The 25,445-nt window shown below is 37.8% G+C and overlaps 2 protein-coding genes across 3 annotated transcripts in view; both read right to left on the minus strand.

Moving 5' to 3' along the window:
• LOC131947185 (uncharacterized) overlaps window positions 1–4,028 on the minus strand; it is a 38,409-nt gene extending 34,381 nt beyond the window's left edge. Inside the window, exon 1 of one of the 2 annotated variants that reach the window (XM_059308328.1) lies at window positions 3,969–4,028. The gene's annotated coding sequence lies outside the window, so the exon portion shown is untranslated. The other variant, XM_059308325.1, reaches the window with a different exon arrangement.
• Window positions 4,029–6,785: 2,757 nt separating this feature from the next.
• Window positions 6,786–22,933, minus strand: LOC131947187 (beta-lactamase-like). Its single transcript, XM_059308331.1, has 8 exons — window positions 22,737–22,933; window positions 18,877–19,024; window positions 16,796–16,917; window positions 13,925–13,982; window positions 9,651–9,908; window positions 8,901–9,157; window positions 8,056–8,192; window positions 6,786–7,595 (listed from the first exon to the last, which is right to left on the minus strand). The coding sequence occupies exons 1-8, from the start codon at window positions 22,921–22,923 to the stop codon at window positions 7,122–7,124; spliced, it is 1,641 nt and encodes a 546-aa protein (XP_059164314.1). The 5' UTR covers window positions 22,924–22,933; the 3' UTR covers window positions 6,786–7,121.
• Between the last annotated feature and the right edge of the window lie 2,512 nt (window positions 22,934–25,445).

Below are 25,445 nucleotides of genomic sequence, written 5' to 3' on the forward strand. Positions count from 1 at the left end.
TGAAACCCACTTGAATTTTTTTATAATCCAACTTGAGAAGATCCTTCGATCGGGTTTTAACCCAATATATTTACACGGCCTAGGCTGTATGGGCAATGAAGATCATACCTCGGTGTCGAAACTACCCACTTAGGTTGTCTAATTTGTCTGAGCTTATTATAACAGGTCAGAGGTCACAGGGTCACGTATTTTACTGTAAGGTTATAAAATTCGATCACGGGGAATAATCTGCTTGGCTGGTTCTTGAAATCACGTCTTCGTATAGATCAAATGATTTGCATATTATACGAAATCAATACTATGATTTGTTTTCTGTTATACGTTTCTGTCAGATTATTTCTACAATACATAACAAAATTAGAAGAAAAATTCAATCTGTTATTCAACATTGATAAACAGGTAAAGTTTTTTTTTTTTAAATTTGGAACAACTCAAAATAATTTTCATAACATTTTTTTTAGTAATTGACTAAATAAACAATTATAATTACCGACCACCTGGTAAGTGCTATTAGTGTGCAAGAATTACCTGGAGTTGTGTAGAGTGCAAAGAGTTGCTCCGCTTTTTCCCACACGCTCGTTCAATTTTTATCAGTCGATGACGTCACGGACAAATGAATTATTTCCCTTTAGATGGATAGTCGTTGTTGGTTGTCGGCCTTTTTTTTTACAGAGATTCTAAAATTATTGTTCGGGTCATCTCAATAAATTAAATGTTTTTACACTGATTTTAAAACGTATATGTAGATCCTCTAATTAAATTAATTAATTTGATTGCATAGGGGAGATGAATTTTCGGGGGATTTTTTTTATACCAGTGTCTGATAATAGAATCTTCTTTTTACAAGGGGGTTAAGTTACATTGGTTAACTAAAATCGACACAGGGCTTGCTAATGTCACTGCTAAACCCCTGCCTAACCGTAACCCCACCCCTAGTCCTGCCATACGCCTAAAACTAAATTTCTAACCATGAAACTAGTCGAGATTACAATACTTCTAACAACCTTACACACCTATTTTTGGAAGAGTCTATCATTTGAATTGTCTCGTTTGTGTTTTAATCTCTGACAAGCACATTGGGTGCACGAAAGCGTAAAAAGACCATGTTAAATCTCTAGATTATTTCTTTTTTTACAAGCTTTAATTTATTTCGCAACGTCTCTATACAGAGTTTCTTCCAGGCATCACTTCGGGGGGGCTAAGCCCCACCGAAAATTTTTTACCGCCACCCCCCTACCCCCCCCCCCCCCCCCCCGAACGAAATGAAATTTATATAATTTATATAGAAGATATATACTTTTAACAGTGTCCGCCCCACGAAGAAAGTCTATGGCAAATCTTGCAACTCAATTTTGGCCCACAGCGATTTCGCTCAAACTTTTAAAGATGTGCTCCACTTCAATGATAAAACAAGTATATCTGTTTAATTTATTTAATTAGATGCTTAATTCGTCATTAAAAATTAATTAAACGGTTCCGAAACTTAGGGGAGATAACAAAAATAAATCACTATATTCAATAACAGAAGGGGAGATAACCAGCTAGACGCGATAACTCTAACAGTCTGGTGAGCTGTGGTTCACGAGAATGTTTACAATCGTAGAGCCGGTCGATCTAATGAAGGCTACTAGGGGCAGATAAAAATGTTTTAAATGATTTGAAACAGGGGAGGTTCTAGTCAGTAGACCGTCCCTGAGTCCACCCAGCATTGATGTGTACCTAACACACGTAAGGGAATGTAAAGGCGGCTGGGTGTAGTGTTGACCACACTATCCATTCATATGCCGAGGTCATAGATACAGGTGAACTCTCCTTTATTTGCCCCACAGACCGTCAGATAAAAGGCCTCCATCTTCAAAAGACATGCGGTATGCTAAAAAGCACATCTCACTTTAAATGTGCTCTAGTCTGTAACTGATAATCAAGCTTGCACCGCGGTAACAATGAAATATGGTTAATATGATAAAAACAATGCGTGTTGTGTTGCTGTTGATGCTGATGTTGTTGTTGATGTTGTTGTGATTGTGTCGTAGAACGCTAAAAACGTCTATACCTGAAAATTAATAACATATGTACAAGATAAATCCAGGTGGACTTAATTAAGCCTTCTAACATCTATTAACCCCCCCCCCCACACACACACACACACACACAGACACACATACACACACGGTAATTCCGGGGGGGGGGGGCACGAGCCCAACCACTTTTCATCCAATCCCGACCTACAGAGAAAATCTCCCCCACCCCCACCCTCTGTTATTATCCCGCGTGTGCCCCAGTCATAGCTGCAGCTATTTGAATGGAGGGGAGGGGAGGAGGGGGTGAGTAGTTTAGACAGACCGTTTCTCGCCAGCCCGTCATTTAATTTTAAAATCTGTACACCGGAAGTACTGCCATATAAAAGATGATAACCTTTCTATGATGACATACATGATTAGAGTAGCCGCCCTTGTTGAACCACACAATGGTCTGGTAAATGACGTCACTTCCTATTCTCTTGTTAGTATTTGTTTGTTCTTGTTTTTTCGTGTTAAAATACAAAGAATATGTTCTAGAAAACAGTTTGAGACCCACTGTTTAAGAAAACACATAAGTTAATGAGTATGATAAGAGCGATAGCTCAATGTTACACTTTTTTTTTCGCGTTGCGAAATTTCTAGACGGAGTGAAGGATGTGGAAGGCGAAGGCGGAAAAAAAAATTTAACGGAATTTTAAATCTTAACTGCCAAGGCGAGACAGCAGTAACGATAACCCATGCCATTTTTTTTTAAAGAAATGCTGAAACAGATTCCCCTTCAATTCTCCGTGAGTTCATCGTTTAAAATTCTCTGCTTACATCTGACGTAACTCTGTTAAAAAATTCCTTAAAAAATTTTAGTCAGGATTTAACTTTGATCTTTTTTGGGTCATCTTTGTTATAAAAAAAATAACTGAAATTTGAACAGAATTTCAAGACTTTGTTTAGATTCGTTTAGTGCGTGAGTTTTAGTACGTTAGGGTTACAACAATGAGGTAACTGTATAACTGGGGGAGGGGGAGAGGGTGGGAATACATGAACAGGACACACCTGTGAGAGCCATAAATTTTACATTTGAAAATACAAGGTTATAGTTCAAGGTCTAGTTGAAGGCAACATGTTTTCAACTTATGAGTGAAAATGTGTCTCTACAAACACATAGACCTGATATATATATATATATATATATATACTATTCAAGTATGTTGATATGTATTTGTATAAGCATACATGCATGAATATATGTGTAAATATTGTAAATATGTATATAGTAATATATACACAAGCCTACGTATATATATAAACATGTGAAAATACATATTTGCATATGGACTTACAGATGTGTGTATATATATATATATATATATATATATATATATATATATATATATATATATATATATATATATATATATATATATATATATATATAAAGACTTGTGTATATATAGATATATATACATATTTAAAAGTACACGTACAAACACATACACCCTTATATATATATATATATATATATATATATATATATGTTATATAAGGTCTATATAAGATCTATATAAGATCCATACTATATTAATCACTAAGGTCTAGTCAGCTGTGTTGTAGATTTCTACGTACGATAGACCTACACATAATGTGACCTACCTTTCTTTACCGTAAACCACCAGAAAAAAAGTCGTGTCAAGCCCTCAATGAACTAAGTTCCACAGAAAGCCTGTTACAATCCTGGGTCACACACGCACACACACACACACACAACACGTCCCAGTCCTGTCGGCCGTATAGGTGTTCGCTCTACAATAGCCGTAAGTCCACTGATTAAGTTAACACCGTGGCGCTCATTAAGAAAAAATTAATTATATCCACGATAGCTGTTTTCGTGAAGTTATAAATAATCTCTGTTAGAAAAAACACGACCGCGAGTTTGAAGTAAATGAAACAGACCAAGCACTGGTTCAAATGATCTTCAATTATTTCTCCCCCTATAGCCAGGGGAGAAAACAAAACAACATTTAGAACGGAGTGACTTGCCCCTGTTATTTCAGCCTCGCTAGGTATTTATTTCTTAAAGCGGGCCTCGTTTTCGTTGTGAATGGTGTAAGCATGAGAGGTTGCCCTAGTCAATGCAAAGTTATCCAATGAGAATTAAATTGGGTTGAAACATGTCTAAATGGATTTTATTAAGCGAGGGGTTGAGGGAGAAAAAGACTTCAGTTGTTAAGTATCAAAAAGTGGTCTTGTAATCTGTTCTATGGAGAGACATTTTATATAGTTGAGTGATTGGGAAAAATTGTTTAGTGTACTTCAATTACACGGGGTAAAATTGTACCTTACACTTCAATTACACAACAAACTTTTGGAAACGTTTTTTGATATTTTGAACGAATGAAAGGGTTTTAGGGTTTGACCTAATGAAACGTGTAGTATAGGGGGCCTGCTTTATATTTGTGAACATTTAGATAATATCGGAGTTTAAAGATTTGATTTTGTTTGATGTGTGTGTGTTTTTTATTACTCTGTAACTCATAGCACAACGTTCAGCCAATGCTTTAGGAACCACATACGGCTGTTTAAGTGAATACACATGGCGTTTACCTGATGGATTTAAAAAAACGTATCGCGTTAAAGTCTTAAAGAATACAAAGTTTTGAGAATATAACATTGGGGGGGGGGTGGAAGTTGGGATTAGGATTGGGAATAGTGTTGGCCACACTGTCACTACAAATCCAGAGGTCATTTATTAGTTGAACTCTACTTCACCTGCACTATGGACTTTGAGGTTCGACGGCGTACTTTACTTAGCAGTTTGGCGGGTGCCACACCCATAGTGAAGATAACTTGAGTCAATGTGTTGAATTGATCTTTACTTAGGTCTTAAAATGGCATTGGATTTGTTAATTAGTCTTCACATCTTAATTACAAACTCTTAAGTCATTCGATAATTAAGTTAAGTGACACCTCCAGATTTTAAACTAATAACTATTTTTAGAAAGAGTATTACTGATCGTGAAACACCCACCCCACACACCCCCCCCCCCTCCCCTTTGAGGACCTTATGAAAATGTATTTCTTGACCATTATGGACCCTATGAAAGTTTATTTCTAGATCTTAGTGGACCTTATGTATATTTATTTATAGATTATTGTGGACCTTATGAAAGTTTATTTCTAGACCTTAGTGGACCTTATGAAAGTTTATTTCTAGATCTTAGTGGACCTTATGAAAGTTTATTTTTAGACCCCTGTGGACCGTATGAAAGTTTATTTCTAGACTCTTATGGACCATATGAAAGTGTACACATGTGGACCTTATGAAAGCTGGAGTTTAGTTAATCAGTGACTGTGAACAGCATTTTGTCAAGCTCTCGGTTGTACGCAGTGGGGACTGAACTCAAAACTTTCGGGCCAGCAGACCTACGCTACCACTCGACCACGTCGGATCCTTTATCAAGAACGCAGATTGTGGAGGGGTGGGGGTGAAAAATGTCTTGTCGTTCGGTGCGTTTCAATGTGAGGTAGGAACTATTTATTATTGTTTCACACCCATGTCTCAGCTGATCAAAATAAAAATCTCCTTGAGTTTCCTGACGCAGTCACGTGATACACTTCAAATAAATAGCTGGTATTTACCTTATGCTGGCTCGGTGCTTGACGGCCGTACGGTCGGTGTCGTGGGGGTGGGGGTGAGCGCGGGGTGGGGGGGGGGTGCTTTGATACGACGACTTACTGGAGCGGTGTAATTGTAATGACTCCGAGACCGAAATAGTGTATTGATTTTTTTTCGACCTCGTTTTAGAACATCTATTTTCAGATTTAAATTGACTATATATATATATATATATATATATATATATATATATATATATATATATATATATATATATATATATATATATATATATATATATATATATATATAAGCATACATATAGCCTAGATATACATATCTTTATATATATAAATAAATATATAGATATACATATGTATGTTAATATAGACACACACATATATATATATATATATATATATATATATATATATATATATATATATATATATATATATATATATATATATATGTATGTATATATATATATATATATATATATATATATATATATATATATATATATATATATATATACTCTTTTGGGAGGCGATGTGAGATATTTTTACTTAGTGTTATTTCGAGTAACCGAAAAACTCCACTACATCTTGACGGCTGTCCTGACTAGCTGTCGTGGCTAGTTGTCCGAATATTAAGTTTGTAGATTATTGTCCTGGTGTATTTGTGTACTCCAAGCGTCTCTTCTCGATGTTTAGGCTTATGGTGGGATACTAGGGCCGGTGGGTTTCTCACGAATGTGTGGTTGAAATGGGACGAACAATGGGTAAAGTGTGCGGTTTTTGTGAGAGGTGTGGGTGGAGGAGTAGGGTAAGAATAGAGAGTTAAGTAGAGTGTTAATTAAAATATTCTCGACACGAAAACCCAAGTGTCATGGGTTTATGGAGGTGTAAAGCATAAAAAAATTAGGAATTCATTAGTGGAAATTAACAAGGGCTTGGAATATAATCTCTAGATAAATTTTTTAAAATGGTCTCCTTGAACTTACATGAACAGCATTTAGGGAAAGATATGTTAAAATGTCTTATGATGATTGTAATAGAAATATAAATGAATAACAAAACATGTTATAGTCGTTTTATTTTTTTATATTTTATTAAATAAAGAAATGATTATTTTGTATCATGTATGTGGAATATTAATGTGATGATGTCTAAACTAAATTACTTAAGTAAAAGTAAAGTTCCTCTTCGGACTTAGTGATCCATTAGGCAGATGAGTGAGACAGATGTTTCTTGACCTCGGCATATGAAGGATGGTGTGGTCAGCATTATGCCCAGCCGCCATTACTTTTCTCAACGTGATTCAGGTACCCATCAGAGCCGTGACTTCCTACAGTCACATGTCCTAACCGAGATCCGAACTAGATAACTTTAGGATAGCAGCCAAACGCTCTACCATTCGACCACTCCGTCCCACTTCTAAACTAAACTACTACAGTGTTAATACTAGAAAACAGGATGCGAGTAGTATCACAACTCTTCCTTAAAACTTTGTGTTCTGGTAAAGTCCACAGTGCTCCCGCCGTAAATAGAATCAGGCAGTTTCAGCCCCGTACACTGCGTGCCCTTGAACTCAAACAGCAGTCTTGTAAACGGAAGTGGATTCTTGCCCGGAAGTGGAGTCTGCATGTACTTGTTGTCGCCCTCTAAGAACAGACGGAAGATGTTCCCGCCTTCAGGTAAAAGAGTTCCGGTAATTTTTCCCATGGTGAAGGTCAAGGCCTTGGGGTTGGAGGTCGACTTGCGAACGGTGATGTCGCCGAGAAGCTTGCTGGTGAAGATGCCTTGGTAGTCGGTGAGAGCGAATTCTGAGGGCTGGGGTTTGAACTCCACGTCGGGTAGCTCTGGGGTTTTGATGAAGGGTTCGGGGAATAAGCACGCGGAGGTTTCGTTGATCCAGGGTTCGAAACCCAGAAGCAGATCCGTTGCGAAGTAGGTTAGTGTCTGGTTTTTTGTGGAATAAAGTTAACAAAATTCTAATAATTGAGGGTTAATGAATGCAAACTTTCAACTTCTTTGTTAATGTGGAATAAAAATAATAGATTTTAAACTAAGTAATTGTGGGATAAAGATAATAGATTTTAATCTTCTAGTAATAGTGGAATAATGATAGAAAAGGTTTAATTTCTTGTAATTGTGAAGTAAAGATTACAAACATTGAACTAGTAATTGTTCAAATAAAAATAAACTTTTAAATTCTAGCAATTTTGGAATAAAATATTTTTATAAAAATTATTTTCTATTTAAAATCTAACATAGTTTTATTTCATGTTTTATAGTCCTAAATAGCTGTGGAAATTATTTTCCTAGAATTTTTTTTTTAAGTTTTTTAACTGGCTAAATATTTGTGAAGGTTCGATAAAATAAACATTTGAGCAAAAATATTTTTTAAAACATGTATCACCTGTACAGTGGCCAGTGGCAGGTCCGTGTGTTTCTGGCCATTGACTGCTATAAAGATGCCAACGTTTCGTTCTGGCACCAGCCACATGATGGACGTGAACCCGTGGACACTGTTGGCCATCCATGGCACCTGGAAACCTGGAACAAAAACATGGAACATCTGAATATAGAACTTCTAAAACTTGATTTTTTTTATTTTTTTTTTTTTGGCCGTCCACAGCACCTGGAAACCTAGAACAAAAACATGGAACATATGAATATAGAACTTCTAAATCTTGAATTTTTTTAGTTATTTGTTTATTACTTTATTTGTAGACGAAACTAATTAGGATTGGTTGCTTAAACTGTATCATCAGACTTTAGAGAGTAATTAAATACAAGTAGAGCTAGAAGGCTTTAAAAGGATTTAGCTCCAAATGATAGGATGAAGAAGCGAATGCTCGTAATATTTTGTTTTAATACATCCAGGCTAGCAAAAAACTTGAACCCCATCGATGGTTACATTTTATTTTAACAGTGTGTTTAAACATATACATAGTTTCATAAGTCATAATATAATCTGAAATATGGACGTTTTTAATTGACCGAATATCTACGACAATATCTTGACCACGACAGAATCACGAAGGACCATGTCTAGGCAATAAAAGACAATTCTTATAACCTTCTATAGAGCAGGTCTACACTGCATTTTAATCATCTATTAACCAGTTCAGAATTCTTTTTGGATCATGTCAGGATTCTAAAAATCATAGAAATATACAACTAAATCTGTGTCGTGTTTTGCATCCTATTTGAGCCATAATAGACTCAAACCACCACCCCGTCCATCCACATCTCTCTCACCTCTGTAAATGTTCCGGAAGAATCCCATCCCGTAGCCCACGTTGACGTCAGACACTGGCCACATGTGGCTGGACCTGTCCAGGCTGGCACGAAAGCCAACCGGAAGTACGACCCGGGGGTTCATCAGCTCCTCCAACAGGGGCGGGGCGATTTTCACCTGGGCGATGAGATGTGGGTCCCCAAGGTAAAATTTGAGAGCCTTCGCCATGTCTTCGGCGTTAGTGTACATGGTGCCTGCAGGTGCTAGAGGTCCAATGCTGGGGATTGATGGATATATATTCATATATATATATATATATATATATATATATATATATATATATATATATATATATATATATATATATACAATATATATATATATATATATATATATATATATAAATATATATATATATATATATATATATATATATATATATATATATATATATATATATATATATATATATATATATATATATATATATATATATATATATATATATATATATATATATCGCGACTGATGTAATTTAGTGAATGACTATAATACCCTATCTTATTAATAGTCTATCGCACTGTTTAAAACGAACGTAGGCGCCATAGCGCTCACGAGGAATTAAACAGTAAAATCAGTCAAACTTATATGATGTCTCGTTAGTCATGCAGTTTCTAAATTTAGTATTGAGAGCACTAATCGAAACGCCTTAATTTACCGTAGCCAGACCTACGTGACAAACCAATGGACAGTGCCAACAATGAACTCACTCGATAGACTGGGGCGGCACCTCCACCATCTTCCCCTCCTCCGACACGTACGACCTGGCGAAATCTGGGCCGGTGGTGTCGTCCGTCGCCACAAGGGTTGACGTCATCAGCAGCTTGTCCAGGATGTGGGTCCGCATCAGCTTCTCCCAGGAGCTGCCGGAGATCTTCTCACCCACGTAGGCGGCCAGGGTGTACATGAACTGGTTGAAGTTGAAGTCGTCCCGGAAGTGGGCTTGTTGTGGTAGTTCTTTCAGCTGGCTGTCACATACGTAGTGGGGTTGGGGATGGTTGTTGTGTTAGGCTCAATCGGTATATATTGTTATATTTATCTTACAAATGTATATATATATATATATATATATGTATATATATATATATATATATATATGTATATATATATATATATATATATATATATATATATATATATATCTAATATATAAAGCTCAGTTCTGTATGTAACGCATATGTTTGTCGTTGGTCTTGGATGGATTTAAGTGTTAGACAATTATCGTGCGCATTTGTCTAAATTTATGAGTTAAAAAACTACTATTGAAAGTGTTGGGAAATAATTTTCATTTTTCAAATTATAGTAATAATTGTCGGCATGTTCATTAAACTCAAGTTTTAAAAAGATATCATCTTTTACAAAAATTCTAATTATGTCTTTATTTAGTCCTATAGCACTTACTTCCCTTTGATAACTTAGGAAAACACAATTACTTCCCTTTATAAAACCATTGCATTAGTGGAAAATAATTTACTTTTTATTACTTTGTTTTGGTGTTGGGAAAAAAAATAATTACATAATTAGCGGGGATTGATCAAGTGCAAATGTTGTAGGTATTTTACGGATAAGCTTGGAGTATTAAAATTGTTCATTAAATTGAAACAGGCGCGTTCGTTTAAGTGAGTGCAAAAGACTGTGAATAAGTTGGGGTACTATAGTCGTTCATTAAGCTAAAACAGGTGATTCCGCCCCGGGCGTTTATGTTCGCGTTAGTGTTTTCTTTGTGTTTAGGTGGGTTTGCGTTAGTGGTTGCGTTTTGATTTGGTTCGTTTTTGTTCTTTCTTTTTTCGTTTTTGTTTGTGTTTTTTTGTTTGGGTTTGTATTTGTGTTTTTGGTTGGTTTTGCGTTTGGATTTGGTTTGTTTTCGTTTGCTTTTTCGTCGTTTTTTTTGTTGGTATTGGTGTTTGTGGTTGGGTTTGTTGTTAGGTTTTTGTTTTCGTTTGCTTTTTTGTTTGTTTTTTGTTTGTGTTTGTATTGGTGTTTGTGGTTGTGGTTGGGTTTGTTGTTAGGTTTTTGTTTTCGTTTGTATTTGTAATTGTGTTAGCGTTATGTTTGTGTTTTGTTGTTTTGGTTTTGGTTGGTTGTGGTTTGGGTGGGCAATGCCGGGTTTATGATGATTACTAAACACACAGGTAATGGTCTTTAACAGAAAGGTTTTTCACAGAAGCCAGAGCAGGGCCTGGCCGGGACGGCTAGTATATATATATATATATATGGATATTTGGATATATTGATATACATAATATGTATATATATATTATTTATATGTATATGTATGTATATATATATATATATATATATATATATATATATATATATATATATATATATATATATATATATATATATATATATATATATAGATGTTTGTGTTATGTATATGTACAGGATATATATATATATATATATATATATATATATATATATATATATATATATATATATATATATGTTACGGTCAAAGCCCGAAGTGCGGCCAAAGCGCGGATTGGCCGGCCAATGCGCGCATTGGCCGGCTCTCTTGGCCAAAGCCGGAAGAACTTAGCACTAAGAGCGTATTTCGTACATTGACCGGCCAATGCGCGCACTGGCCGAGACGTGCTGGCCAAAGTCCGAAACGCTTGAACTCGACAACGTATTTTGTACATTGGCCGGCCAATGCGCGCACTGGCCGGGATGTCCTGGCCAATGTCCTATCTAGACTAAGTTGTGATCGCGTTTTCATTATTCTGGGTGCGGTTTCATTGTGAGTAACGTATTGTTTGGCTATTTTGTATAGCATTCTATATGCAAGGCGGCTTGGATAAAAAAGGCCGTCAGACCATGAGACAGACATAGCAGATGGCTGTCAAAAGAAAAAAAAAATGTAAATCCATGTTAGCTTCCATATATGGGCTACAACTGTATGTGACAGACTCCTCCATGATGACAATCATCAAAGAACTAAATCAAAGACAGTCGGCGTCACCGACCACTTGCAACAAGACGGAACGTTCAAAAGACTTTGCCGCGTTCCTTGTAAGTTGAACAATAGTGTCCAAGCGACTTGAGATGGCGTGGGCGTCATGGATCACAGATCAGCAGCTCATACTGGTTTGCAAACCCAAGGTGCTAAGATGCTTAAAACATCAAATACAAAATTTAAAGATGGTGAAGTGGGTGACAATGTACGCATCCGTGTTCCAGATGTTGACAGAGGTCGCGGTGATCCCCGATTGTAGTTGTCATGAGCGTCGAGGGCGGTTTCTACAAATTAGGAACGGAACATGGTGTTCTAAAACAACTGCATGCTAGAAGTGAGTTTTCAATTCTTCACGAAAAACTGCTCTTAATGTCGACAGTTGGCACTGAGGAAAAATCACTACGAACCATCGCATCTTCACAATCATTGACTGGGGGCCAACGTTACACTCGCTGCAATTGCACAACTAAGTGCACAACAAATCGCTGCAAGTGTAAAAATAACAAGCTACTACGTAATTCTAAATGCCATAAAAGTTCAACCTGTTGTAACAAGTGATAATATTGATTGATTCAGATTGAGACTATAGTACAATAAAAAATTTGGATGTTTCTGTCATTTACTTTACTTAATAATCAATAAAGACTTAATTTCATGATCCTTACGGCATAAAAAACACCAAAATCTGCTCATGATCTTCTAATTCGGACTTTGGCCGGTCGTCCCTAGCCAGATGATCTTCTAATTAAGACTTTGGCCGGTCCACCATGGCCAGTCCGCGGACTGGGCGGCCAAAGGCCGAAATCAAGAGCTATTTCAGACTTTGGTCGGTCCACCATGGCCAGTCTGCGGATTGGCCGGCCAAAGGCCGAAATCAAGCAAAGTTTCGGACTTTGACCGACCTATGGGAGGCGATATTGGCCAATGCGCGCATTGGCCGGCCAATCCGCGCATTGGCCAACTTCGGGCTTTGACCGTAACATATATATATATAAACGGGATGCCATTTATTATACGTTTCATTGGGATAAAAATGTAAATGTTAAAACGATACAAAATAAATGAATGTAAATTTCTAGGGTGACCAGAAGTTTCAGTTAAATCAAGGATCCCTGTACAAGCAGTCTCACATCCCCTAGCCATCTCCAGAGATATTATCTAAGCGGTGTTGTGTTGAGTTTGTGAAGAAAAAAGTAAGACGTCAGTCCATCCCGAACCTGGGCTAGCCACTCACTTCTCCCATCCCATAATTTTTTTTTTTTGACTTGGCACCGAATTTCGGACAAGATATAAAATTTCCCTGCGCCTTCTGAATCTTTAACTAAGTGTGACCCGCTATCTTTGATGTGCGATAATTTAAATGGAATACTTGGATGAGTGGTAATCTTATTTCAGATGGCGATGAATGTGGGAGGATAATAAAGGAAACGAGTTATCGGACTCGCTCGTCATTTACACCTCACATTCTACTTATCACGTGTTGTGGCGGGGGGGGGGGGGAGAGAGAGGGGCGGAGATATTTTTTTTATTTAGCTCAAGTCGTCATAGATAGGGGTGATAGCATCAATCATTTCTGGTTTTTTTAAAAATTAAAATTCTGCACAAAATGTTGATAAGGAGAATAAAAATACGAGTAAAACTTTGATATGAAATTTAGAAAGTTTGGAAATAGTTTGAAACTTGACGGTTGTTTTTTGCTTGTTTTTTTCGTTTATGATTTATTCTTTTTTTGTGACATAAGTCACGTTTTTATTCATAAATTGTCAAAATTATTGTTTACATTTCATTTAAATCTGTTTTGATTTGAAATATCCTCATATATATATATATATATATATATATATATATATATATATACATATATATAGAGAGAAAAGCCATCAATTTAAATAATTGTTTGGCCACATTTTTGCGGTATGGCGTTTAATGTGAGTGCAAATCAAACCCATACATAGCTTATACAGATTAACAAATTAAAACGCTTTAGTTGGCAATTAACAACACGTGACCACTAGACCTTACCTGATGACCTCTGCACGAGACATTGCCTGCGGTAGACCTGTCAGTCCAGCGATACTTCCTGTGGTAGAAGGTCAAAGGTCGGTCAAGTTTTAGTAGTAAATTTTTTTGTATGAAATGGCCATTGGTCAATAAGGGTCAAAGAGAATACAGGGGATTTAGTCGGGGGCAACTAAAATAGAGTTTCTTTAGTTAGTAATAGGCAACGTAAATAGAGGGGCTTTAGTTAGTAATGGTCGATAAAAATAGAGGATATTTAGTCAGTAATGGTCAATGAAAATACAGGGGGTTTAGTTAGTAATGGTCAACAAAAATATAGGGCTTTAGCTAGCAATATTCAACGAAAATAGAGGAACTTTAGTTAATAATGGTCAACGGAAATAGAGGATATTTAGTTGGCTAAATGGAGCAAATATGGGGCCCATTAAAAAGTAATGGTCAGCGAGAATTGAGTGAAGAACTAACCTATAAAGGTCAACAAGTGCAATGAGGCCCACTAAATTTGACTTGCCATATATTATTTTCACAGCAACCTCCCCAGTATCCAAGAACGTATTTATTTTTTGTTTCAGATTGAAATATTACCGCCGGGGGTCTCTTCAGAGTTTAATCCTTCACCTCCCCCCCCCCCCTCACCACCGCCATCCCTGCTTACGTCTTCCAGTGGTAGATTCTAGAAGTCTGAATTAAAACGAGAATTTGGACTAGTTAGTGCTAGTTGGGGTCGTCTCCCCTGAATTCGTGACTTTATCCCCATCGGTGATGTAACGGAGCGGACTCGCCACCGGGATTTGTAGGTCGGGACTGGGTGGGGTGGGGGTCTGGGTGGAGAGATTGCGTGGGCGTGTGACCTCGGGGTTAAGACAAAGTGTCGAAATACAACAAATTCGTTTACATTTTTTTTTTATGTTATAAAATTTTTAAACAAAACTTGATGGAGATTTTTTTTTCCCGCTTTCAACTCGGAGTGCGGGGTAAAAATCTAGGCTGTGACCCTAGTGTTTCGTTGCGTAAGTGGAGATAAAGATTAGTAGGGGAGATAAGGATGTAGAGAAAAACTAAGGGCGGGAACTCAAATTGTGGAATTTTTTAAATTTTTTTATATTTTTTAAATTATTTTTTAGATTCTCAGCACATATTGTTAGCATATGTAGACATATGCAGTTGTATTAAATCACATATTTTAAATTTTTCAATGACGTTAAAGTGGTGGGTGGAGAATTTTATTTACCCTACATTTTACACTAAACGAAACCAATGTAAATGTTTATGTTGAATGTATGCTGACGCTCAACGTAAACATGACCCACATCATGTGCTTGAGATTACAAACGTCTTCAATGATTGTACAAGCAACAGAAGTTGATGTGTAGTTTCTATTACAACAAATAAATTACATATATCAGCATTCTTTTAAAACAGTATAGTACTACTTTTAAAAAAATTTCTTTGACAGGCTACAACTATACTTGTTGTTAGATTAGTTGCCAAATGTAGGTATATTTTAGTTATCAAATTTGTTGTTACATTTTGTTATGAGATTTTTTGCCAGGTTTTTTCAGAATGTGTTGCCAAATATATCTTTAGTTTAGTTACCAAATTTTGTTGTTACATTTTGTTATGAGATTATTTGCCAGGTTTGTTCAGAATTTGTTGCCAAATTTATTTTACTTGCCAAATTTTGTTGCGATATTCTTGGTTAGAACTGTAAAAAAAATATGCTTGATAGTTGGAGAACTTCCTAACTAAGGAGAAAGTCAAAAATGGTCTAACAAAAACGCACTCATGTCGGCGAACTTCTTATCGTATTGTAAGACAGTGATTGTCTATCAGATAGTTGCGTAGTGTTAAGTCTAGGCTTTACATGATAATTCTTCAACATGCATGTAGAATGGACATCATTTAAAGCTATATTGTTAAGGAGCGGGTAAGTTCGAGAAATGTCATAGTTTTAATAGGCGTGGTTGGGTCGGTAAAGTTAGTGGTTGCTGAACCGAAAAGTCTCGAGTTCGAACCCTCTGGCAGATAAGGCTCAACACCTGGGAACAGCCGCTCTTCTAGGAGAGACAACTCCAAAATCAAACACCTGCTGCCTTGTAGTTTGTTCTTGGTTGGACAAAGGCTATGGAAGCAAATCCAAAAAGAAAAGCAGGCTGAAATCGGAGTCAACGGCCTAAATGGCACATAACCAGTTGGCACGTATACTTTATTGTGTTGGAGGGGATCCCTTCCAACATTAGAATAAAGAACAAAGAAGAAGAAGAACAGTAGAGTCCGGTGCAAAATATGTCATATTGATCTGTATTCTCCTGTTAGATGTGTCATATACTGTCATGTAAGGGACAGTTCTAGAAATGCGAGTGATTTACCTATTGAAGACACATCTAAATATGACATTGTTTTACCTGTAGAGAGTTAAGTGCAAGAGAAGTGAGATTTACCTGTAGAAGAAAGTTCCAGAACTACACTAACCTTACCTGTAGAGAGTCAAGTGAAGTCAGATTTACCTGTAGAAGAAAGTTCCAGAACTACACTAACCTTACCTGTAGAGACTCAAGCGAAGTGAGATTTACCTGTAGAAGAAAGTTCCAGAACTACACTAACCTTACCAGTAGAGAGTCAAGTGAAGTGAGATTTACCTGTAGAAGAAAGTTCTAGAACTACCTTAGCCTTACATGTAGAAAGTCAAGTGCAAGAGTAGTGAGATTTACCTGTAGAAGAAAGTTCCAGAACTACACTAACCTTACCTGTAGAGAGTCAAGTGCAGTGAGATTTACCTGTAGAAGAAAGTTCTAGAACTAACTTAGCCTTACATGTAGAAAGTCAAGTGCAAGAGAAGTGAGATTTACCTGTAGAAGAAAGTTCTAGAAATACCTGTGGAGAGTCCAGTCCTGTGGGTGAGTGCATCTCTCAAGGTGATCTGCTCGGTCAAGATTTTACTGGACAGCTGGAACTCCCCGCCAATCAGCTGGGCGATGGGCGTGTCAAAATGGAGGCTAGAAATACATGTTATTACGTTAAACACAAAAAGGCATACAGTGTTGAACGTATATAGTACACAAAACGCTAATGCCTCAGTTGACTGTGGGTTATCTTTAAATATAATTCTCTTCTGGGAGCCGTTAGAAAACAAGCTGCAAGCGCCTCCTTGCAGTCCCCTCTCTTTCTCTCTATCACTATCACCCCCACCCCCACATTGTCAGGTGAGCTGTGGTCACGCTGTTTACATTTTACAATCATAGAGACGGGTTTGGTGACGGCTATTAGGGGCAGATAATTTAGTTGAAACGATTTTAAACTTAGAGGAGGTAACTAAGAGGAGGCTGCTTTCACGTGGGGGGAGGGGGGGTTTAGTGTTTTTAAGCAAATATTTTCAGTGGCAGCATTGGTACTGTCGAATTCACAAATTATAAATTACTGAAAAGTAGAAAAAAAAAAAACTAAATAGCGGCGTATGATACGCAGCGGGTCGGCTCGTATTCAATAATATACGTACAGTCAAAATCGAAACGTTAACCGCTGTCTGCCAGATAATCATACAAGTATTTTGTCTTACACTTTGAATACGTAGATTAAGGGTTCAAAAACATTCATGAGCGGTAGATAATGTGTCTTAAATTATTTAACATTTGCTGAAGTAATTTGGACGTTTATTATTAATTCCATATTCTGAGAATAGTTAAAGGTCTTCTTTTTCAAAATGTAATAATCAATAGTGTTAAAATTATTGTGACCCTAGGCGCCAATAGACCTACGTACCTGATACTTAACAACTGATCTCCTACAAAATTAATTACCTACAAACTAGAGGAGCTACACACTAGATGATCTACATAGCTGACGACCTACACTCCAGATGTGCTACACACCAGACGAAGTACACACCAATCCACCTACACCCAATGACCTACACACCAGATGACCTACACACCAGATGACCTACACACCAGATGACCTACAGACCCAATGACCTACACACCAGATGACCTACACACCAAATGACCTACACACCCAATGACCTACACACCAGATGACCTACACACCCAATGACCTACACACCCAATGACCTACACACCAGATGACCTACACACCAGATGACCTACACACCAGATGACCTACACACCAGATGACCTACACACCAGATGACCTACACACCAGTCCAACTTCACACCAGATGACCTACACACCAGATGACCTACACACCAGATGACCTACACACCCAATGACCTACACACCAGATGACCTACAAACTCAATGACCTACACACCAGATGACTTTACCCACACAGATGACCTACACACCAGATGACCTACACACCAGATGACCTACACACCAGATGACCCACACACCCAATGACCTACACACCAGATGACCTACACACCAGATGACGTACACACCCAATGACCTACACACCCAATGACCTACACACCAGATGACCTACACACCAGATGACCCACACACCCAATGACCTACACACCAGATGACCTACACACCAGATGACCTACACACCATATGACCTACACACCAGTCCACCTACACACCAGATGACCTACACACCAGATGACCTACACACTCAATGACCTACACACCAGATGACTTTACCCACACAGATGACCTACACACCAGATGACCTACACACCAGATGACCTACACACCAGATGACCTACACACCCAATGACCTACACACCCAATGACCTACACACCAGATGACCTACACACCCAATGACCTACACACCAGATGACCTACACACCAGATGACCTACACACAAGACGACCTACACACCAGATGACCTACACATCAAATGACCTACACATCAGATGACCTACACACCCAATGACCTACACACCCAATGACCTACACACCAGATGACCTACACACCAGATGACCTACACACCAGATGACCTACACACCAGATAACCTACACACACAATGACCTACACACAAGTCCACTTACACGCCCGTTGACCTCTGGATAAGTTCGGCCAACAAGGTGGCCGTGAAGCTCTGTGTGATGGCCCCCATGTAGAACAAAGTCCTCGAGTTGACTTTCTCTCCCGTGGCTTTGTTGGCCACCCCCAGGGGGATTGTTTTATACTCTTTACCTGCAACAAATGTACAGGGATAAGTTGGAGTTGATGGGCACATGTTGCAGTAGGTGGGCACATGTTGCAGTAGGTGGGCACATGTTGCAGTAGGTGGGCACATGTTGCAAGGAACAAATTTAAATTAAAAATGTAACTGATTTTAAGTTGTATGTTAAGTCATATGTTTGATTTAAATGTTACATGCAATGTGTAACATATTACAGTGAAATTACAGTGACATATTACAGTGACATATTATTTAACGATATTGTGTCTATGTCATATATACATATTTAAGTATCTAATGTCTTGCATATAGGGCTGGTAAGTAGGTCACCAACCAGTTCTACGGCTCAATAAAACCTGCATGAGCCATAGAAATGGTTGGTGACCTACTTACCAGCCCTATGGCAGAATCATTTTTACGATATAAATTTTAAGCAGAACAACTGATACTGAACAAAGGATAATCCAAGCTTCAGAGTTTAGCATATAAATACAGGAGTTGTGAGAGCTCTAGACTATCCTAAGCTCAGAGGACGTGGCAGAAATTTAGGAGGGTAGAAGATCATGAGAGAATTGTATCGATACTAAAGGATTCAGTTCAAAAGTTTTAAAACATTGTTAACTTTAACCAACTGAATGGCTTGAATTAATCTGTAGTTCAAGTACTTTAAAATATGTTAATAAAAATAATAAACAAATATTCCTTTAACTCTTATTATATCGTTGGAGCAGTGCCGGCGCCAGGTTATTTAGCGCCCTTAGGAAAAACTTCTTAAAACGCCCCCTTTCAAACAAATTAATTGCTAAAATACATGTATAAGAAAATAATTAATTAAAAGTGATATATAAATTTATTAACAATTGCATACACGTCATAAGTAGACATCGAAATCAAATTTTACTTGAATTCTTCGTTGCAAAAGTTTGTACTAATTCTTTCAATTCCAGTTTGCAAGCGTAATCACATTCTATTGAAATCGTCCACGAATCTACTTTGTACTTTACGACATAGCCCCCCCCCCCCCCCCCCCCTTAGAAAAAAAACTTCTTGTAGTGTTGGGCTCTCTGCAGTCCTCTGCAGTCCTCCTAAGGTGAGTTCCGAAACGGAACTTACCTGTTTTTAGCTTGACTGTCTTAAGTTATAATTGTAAAATGTATATATTGTGTGATTATGTAACGATTTTTTTGTTTTTGAAAAATAAAAGGTTATAAATGTTATAGATTCCATTCCAATCTTAAATTGTATATATGAAATTTGAAATGAATGTAAAGTTAAGCAACGAATTATCTCCCATTTGAAAAACCCAAATAACGAAATTTTATTCAAGGGAAATAACTTTCACAAGAATTGCTAAATAAACCAAGTGTAGCTAAGATATGTTTGAAAAACACAATAAAATGTTCTAAATTTCATTACGTAATAATTATAACAAATCGTTTATATTAGCTATGTAAACTTTAAAAACAACATATTTTACCGATTAAAAACTTAAGTGTAGGTTTTGTTTGAAAGTCTAAAACCAGTAAATAAATTTTAACATAGTTCTATTCAATTGTGATGACATTTACCATATACACCTAAACTATTAAAAACTGTTAAATCATACAAATTTTGGATCCCCTAAATAAAGGGATGTCTTTCAACAATTCAAATATGGGTAACTACTTTAGACATTGCTAGAAGTATAAATAAATAAATACAATTTTAATTTGAAAATACAAAGTTTACGGTTAGTTATAAATTCCATCCTTAATATTATATATTAATACTTTAAGAGTGGTAATATAGATTCCTAAAAAACTAAAGCTTTTTCAACTAGAGAACGCCTACCTTTCTTTGTAGTGTGTTCCGTACTGAATTGAAATCATCTAACTGACGATAAACTCGACTACTCGATATACTCTACTACATTCACAACACTTATCAAAATTCGATACCTAAACATAAATAGACTCGATGCTCCAGAACTACGACACCAACTTGTTTAACTTCACCAAGATCTACAAACGGTACTCCCAATCAACAACTATTTCACTAGACCTACTACTACACTTTAACAGTCAATATAATTTGATAACCTAATACCACAAGAATCAATACTCCCGAACTCCAGAACTACGATACTTCATCACCAGCATTCTCATTTATTTACTGCCAATCAGATTCCATTAAACCTTCAACTACACGACAGCTAAATAAAAAATACGACACTTTAACACTTCGATACTTTATACCTACGAAACCATATCAGCAACAGTTCTTCCGCCGTTACTCCCAAATCTAAACGATTCATCAAAACTTACAAAACAAGTACAATACTTTAAACACCCTGTCATTACAAAAATCTATACACCAGGACAGATTTCTAATTGAAAGTCGGAGAAAACGAGACATACAAGCCCTATTAAAATTAGATAACCGTTTGAAATGTTCGAAATTTAAATTACGAACTTATTTGATCGTTTTCTACATCAATTATGTGACACGAAATTAAAAAGGCAAAGTGACTGGTAAAAAGCGCCCCGACCTTTCCAAATATGGAGGTGGGGTTGCATTTTCACCATCGCGACTAAATATAGGCCTATATAGACCTAATTTTGGGATGGGGATGAAAAATTGATAGTTACTCCTAGGTGCCGAAATAGATCGCTACTCCTTTATAAAAGTTATTAATTATTAGATACTTTTTGATAAAAGCGATTAAACCTTTTGCGCCCCTTTAGGGATGGCGCCCTAGGCGACCGCCTAGTTCGCCTTATAGGTAGCGCCGGCCCTACGTTGGAGGCACTACAGGTGTGTGGTGTGTCTAGGGCTAACTGTCGCATGGTGGCGACCACCCCACTCCATACCTGACCACAGCCGGATGTCTCCATCTAGAGCGCTCACCTTGGCAGTAGCGTAGCGAGGGGGGGGGACATATGTCCCCGGGCGCCGACCTTAGGGGGAGCCAAAATGGGTTGGAAAAATAAATTGAAAGGTTGAGGGGGGTGCAAATCGAAAGTTTGAGGGGGGGGGTGCAAATCGAAATATCGAGGGGGGTGCAAATCGAAAGTTTGAGGGGGGGGTGCAAATCAAAATCTCGAGGGGGTGCAAATCGAAAAGTTTGTCCCCGGGCGCCGGGAAGGGTCGCTACGCCTCTGCACCTTGGTCACGAACACGTGACCATCGAAGTTCATCTAGGAACTCATGCGTCCTGGTCGGTGACCTTTACTTAAGGTCATACACCCAGTGATGCCGTGTTAGCATCAGTTGTTTGATTTTTGGAGTTGTCTCTCCTAGATGAGTTTTTGTCTCCGGTTATCGAGCCTCATCTGCCCGGGGTTCGAACTCGGGACTTTTCAATTTAGCAAAAGATGTTTCTTCTTCTTCTTCGTTCTTAATTTTAGTGTTGGAAGGGATTCCCCCTCCAACACAATTAGGGATACGCGTCAACTGGTTATGCGCTATTCAGGCCGCTGACTCCGATTTCAGCCTGCTTTTCTTTTTGGATTTGCTTCCATAGCCTTTGTCCAACCAAGAACAAACTACAAGGCAACAGTTGTTTAATTTTGGAGTTGTCTCTCCTAGAAGAGTGGCTGTCCTCAGCTAACGAGCCTCATCTGGCCGAGAGTTCGAACTCGGTTTAGCAACCATGAGCTTTACCAACTCGACCACGCCGACCCCTAGCAAAAGATGTGTTACAATTGAAAAAAATCGGTTCAGTGAAGTGACCGTTGCACTGACCTCTAGCGATGGTCATCGTCAGACCAGGGATGTCCCTGCACTCCATGACCTGCTGTATCAGAGTGGTCAGCCGTTGCTCGTCTGCTTGGCTCAACACTTCTGATTGGACAAGGCGCTGCGTCAGGCAGATGGTAACCAAGGCAACCAACATGGCTGCCGCTCTTGCCATGTTTAGATGGTTGCTCATACAAAATATAACGCTGTTGAAAGTTACAAAAAATATTACCAAAACAAAAACTATAAACCAACATGACTAGGACAATACAAACGTATATTTTGTGTTTTTAAAATTATTTTTAATTTACTTTTTAAAAGCATCTAATGTATTAGTTTATAGAGTTAAATATCAAAAACTAAAACGGCATGGTCGAATGGTAGAGCGTTAAATTGCTATTCTGAAGTCGCGAGTTCGGATCCCGGGCTTAAATCCGTAGGACGTGTCTGAGTCCACCCAGCTCCTATTGGTACCTGACTCACGTTAGGGAAAGTGAAGGCAGATGGGCCAGTGATGCAACATGATCCGTAAGGTTAGATGGGTTCTTAAAGTATATTATATTAGTTACGTAATTTTTGCATTGGATTTATAGCCTTTATTAATTGGGAGATGTTATCATTTTAATCTTTGAATATTGGTAGTGCAATTTAAATAATTAGAAATTTTAAAAAATGACATTTTTAAGCTAACAGCTTACCTATGAAAAAGATTCTTGGAATGAAATCAACGTGATTTGAACTTATAGGTGAAAGTGTAAAATCAACTTGACACGTGGCATGCTCTCGTGACGATACGTACCTCGTCATACGCGTTCAGCCAATCAGAATTCGGCTTTAATATGTAATCAAAGCTCCCATTGGTCGATGAGTATTTCAAACGTATCCACCAGGATAAACCATTCAAATGCCCCTAGGCAAAGAAATCAATCAAGTCTGGTCATTAGGAGACTTGTTAGACATCGTCAAGGTGTGTGATCGAACGGTTAGACGTGTCGTTAGGTTGTATGTTTCACAGACGGTGTGTTATAGGCTTTAGAGAGTTAGTAAACGTGTATGTGTCTATGGGGGGGGGCCCTAGAATATGTATGTCAATTTGATGGGGAGTAGTATAGAATCCGTAAAATTGACGCCCTATATTTCTAAAACTTTGGCGCCTCTAGCTTACTATGGGTGCCCCTTGTACATCTTTAAGATAGGCGCATTTTTATATCTGCGAGATTGGCGCCCTAAAATTATGTACTAGATTGACACCCTTAGTATGTCTATAAGCTGGACGCCCCTAGTCTATATAGAAGAGATGATAGGTGCGTCCCTAGCATATGTTTAAAAGAGAGGCACCCTAGTGTGTATAATATTGGCGCCTCTAGTATGTGTATAAGAAAGGCGCCCTAGTATGTGTATAAGATTGGCGCCCTAGTATGTGTATAAGATTGGCGCCCTAGTATGTATATAAGATTGGCGCCCTAGTATGTATATAAGATTGGCGCCCTAATATGTGTATAAGATTGGCGCCATAGTTTGTGTATAAGATTGGTGCCCTAGTATGTGTATAAGATTTGCGCCCCTAGTAAGTGTATAAGATTGGCGCCATAGTATGTGTATAAGATTGGCGCCATAGTATGTGTATAAGATTGGCGCCCTAGTATGTGTATAAGATTGGCGCCCTAGTATGTGTATAAGATTGGCGCCCCTAATATGTGTATAAGATTGGCGCCCCTAGTATGTGTATAAGATTGGCGCCATAGCATGTGTATAAGATTGGCGCCACTAGTTTGTGTATAAGATGGGCGCCCTAGTTTGTGTATAAGATGGGCGCCCTAGTTTGTGTATAAGATGGGCGCCCTAGTTTGTGTATAAGATTGGCGCCCTAGTATGTGTATAAGATTGGCGCCCTAGTATGTGTATAAGATTGGCGCCCCTAATATGGGTATAAGATTGGCGCCCCTAGTATGTGTATAAGATTGGCGCCATAGCATGTGTATAAGATTGGCGCCACTAGTTTGTGTATAAGATGGGCGCCCTAGTTTGTGTATAAGATGGGCGCCCTAGTTTGTGTATAAGATCGGCGCCATAGTTTGTGTATAATAGTGGAACCCCTAGTATAGGACTGGCGCCTCTATATAATATTGGCGCTTATATCTATCAGATGGGCGCCCCTAAGATTATAAGGGTACCGTTAATAATGTATAGCCTAGCTGTCAGTCATATATATAATCATGCGTCCTTCAACCTTTCATCAACAACATAACCAATCCACTCGGCCTAGATAGGCGGCATATAGAGTGGAAACATAACAATAGCCAGAACGTAACATAACGAGACATATGAAATATCAAGACGGTATTAGAGTGAGTACTCCAGTTTTAATTAAAGAACGTATTATGTAACAGGTTGTGTCATATTTAAGAGATGATGCTCCCCACACTGTCGCGAAGATCATGCGCGTGCTTTTATGTGTGAGTGTATGAGTGTGTTTGTGTTGTTTTTACGAGATCGCGATCTATCATAATTAGGATGATGATAAAATAATCTCAAAGAAAGTAAAAAAAATATATTTTAAAAAAAATTATTTTCCTTCTTCTTTTGACACAGTCTTATCAATTGAACCAGGCAGCTAGAGGGAAAATAATGTAAAAATTAAATCTTTAAAAAAAAACTTCTGGATAAAACTTTGCACTATCAATTCGATACTTTATTTTGCCAGTAGTGCTTAAC

Source organism: Physella acuta, unplaced genomic scaffold, assembly GCF_028476545.2.
Source record: "Physella acuta isolate Inbredline_101_S28 unplaced genomic scaffold, ASM2847654v3 ptg000588l, whole genome shotgun sequence".
Lineage (NCBI taxonomy): Eukaryota > Metazoa > Mollusca > Gastropoda > Physidae > Physella > Physella acuta.

Excerpts from the sequence above, each read along its gene's own strand:
- LOC131947187 (XM_059308331.1), bottom strand. The coding sequence starts at position 22,923 with ATGAGCAACCATCTAAACATGGCAAGAGCGGCAGCCATGTTGGTTGCC. Across the intron at positions 19,025-22,736 it reads GACGATGACCATCGCTAGAG|GTAAAGAGTATAAAACAATC; the intron begins GTCAGTGCAACG and ends CATTTGTTGCAG. Across the intron at positions 13,983-16,795 it reads CAGGACTGGACTCTCCACAG|GAAGTATCGCTGGACTGACA; the intron begins GTATTTCTAGAA and ends CTTCTACCACAG.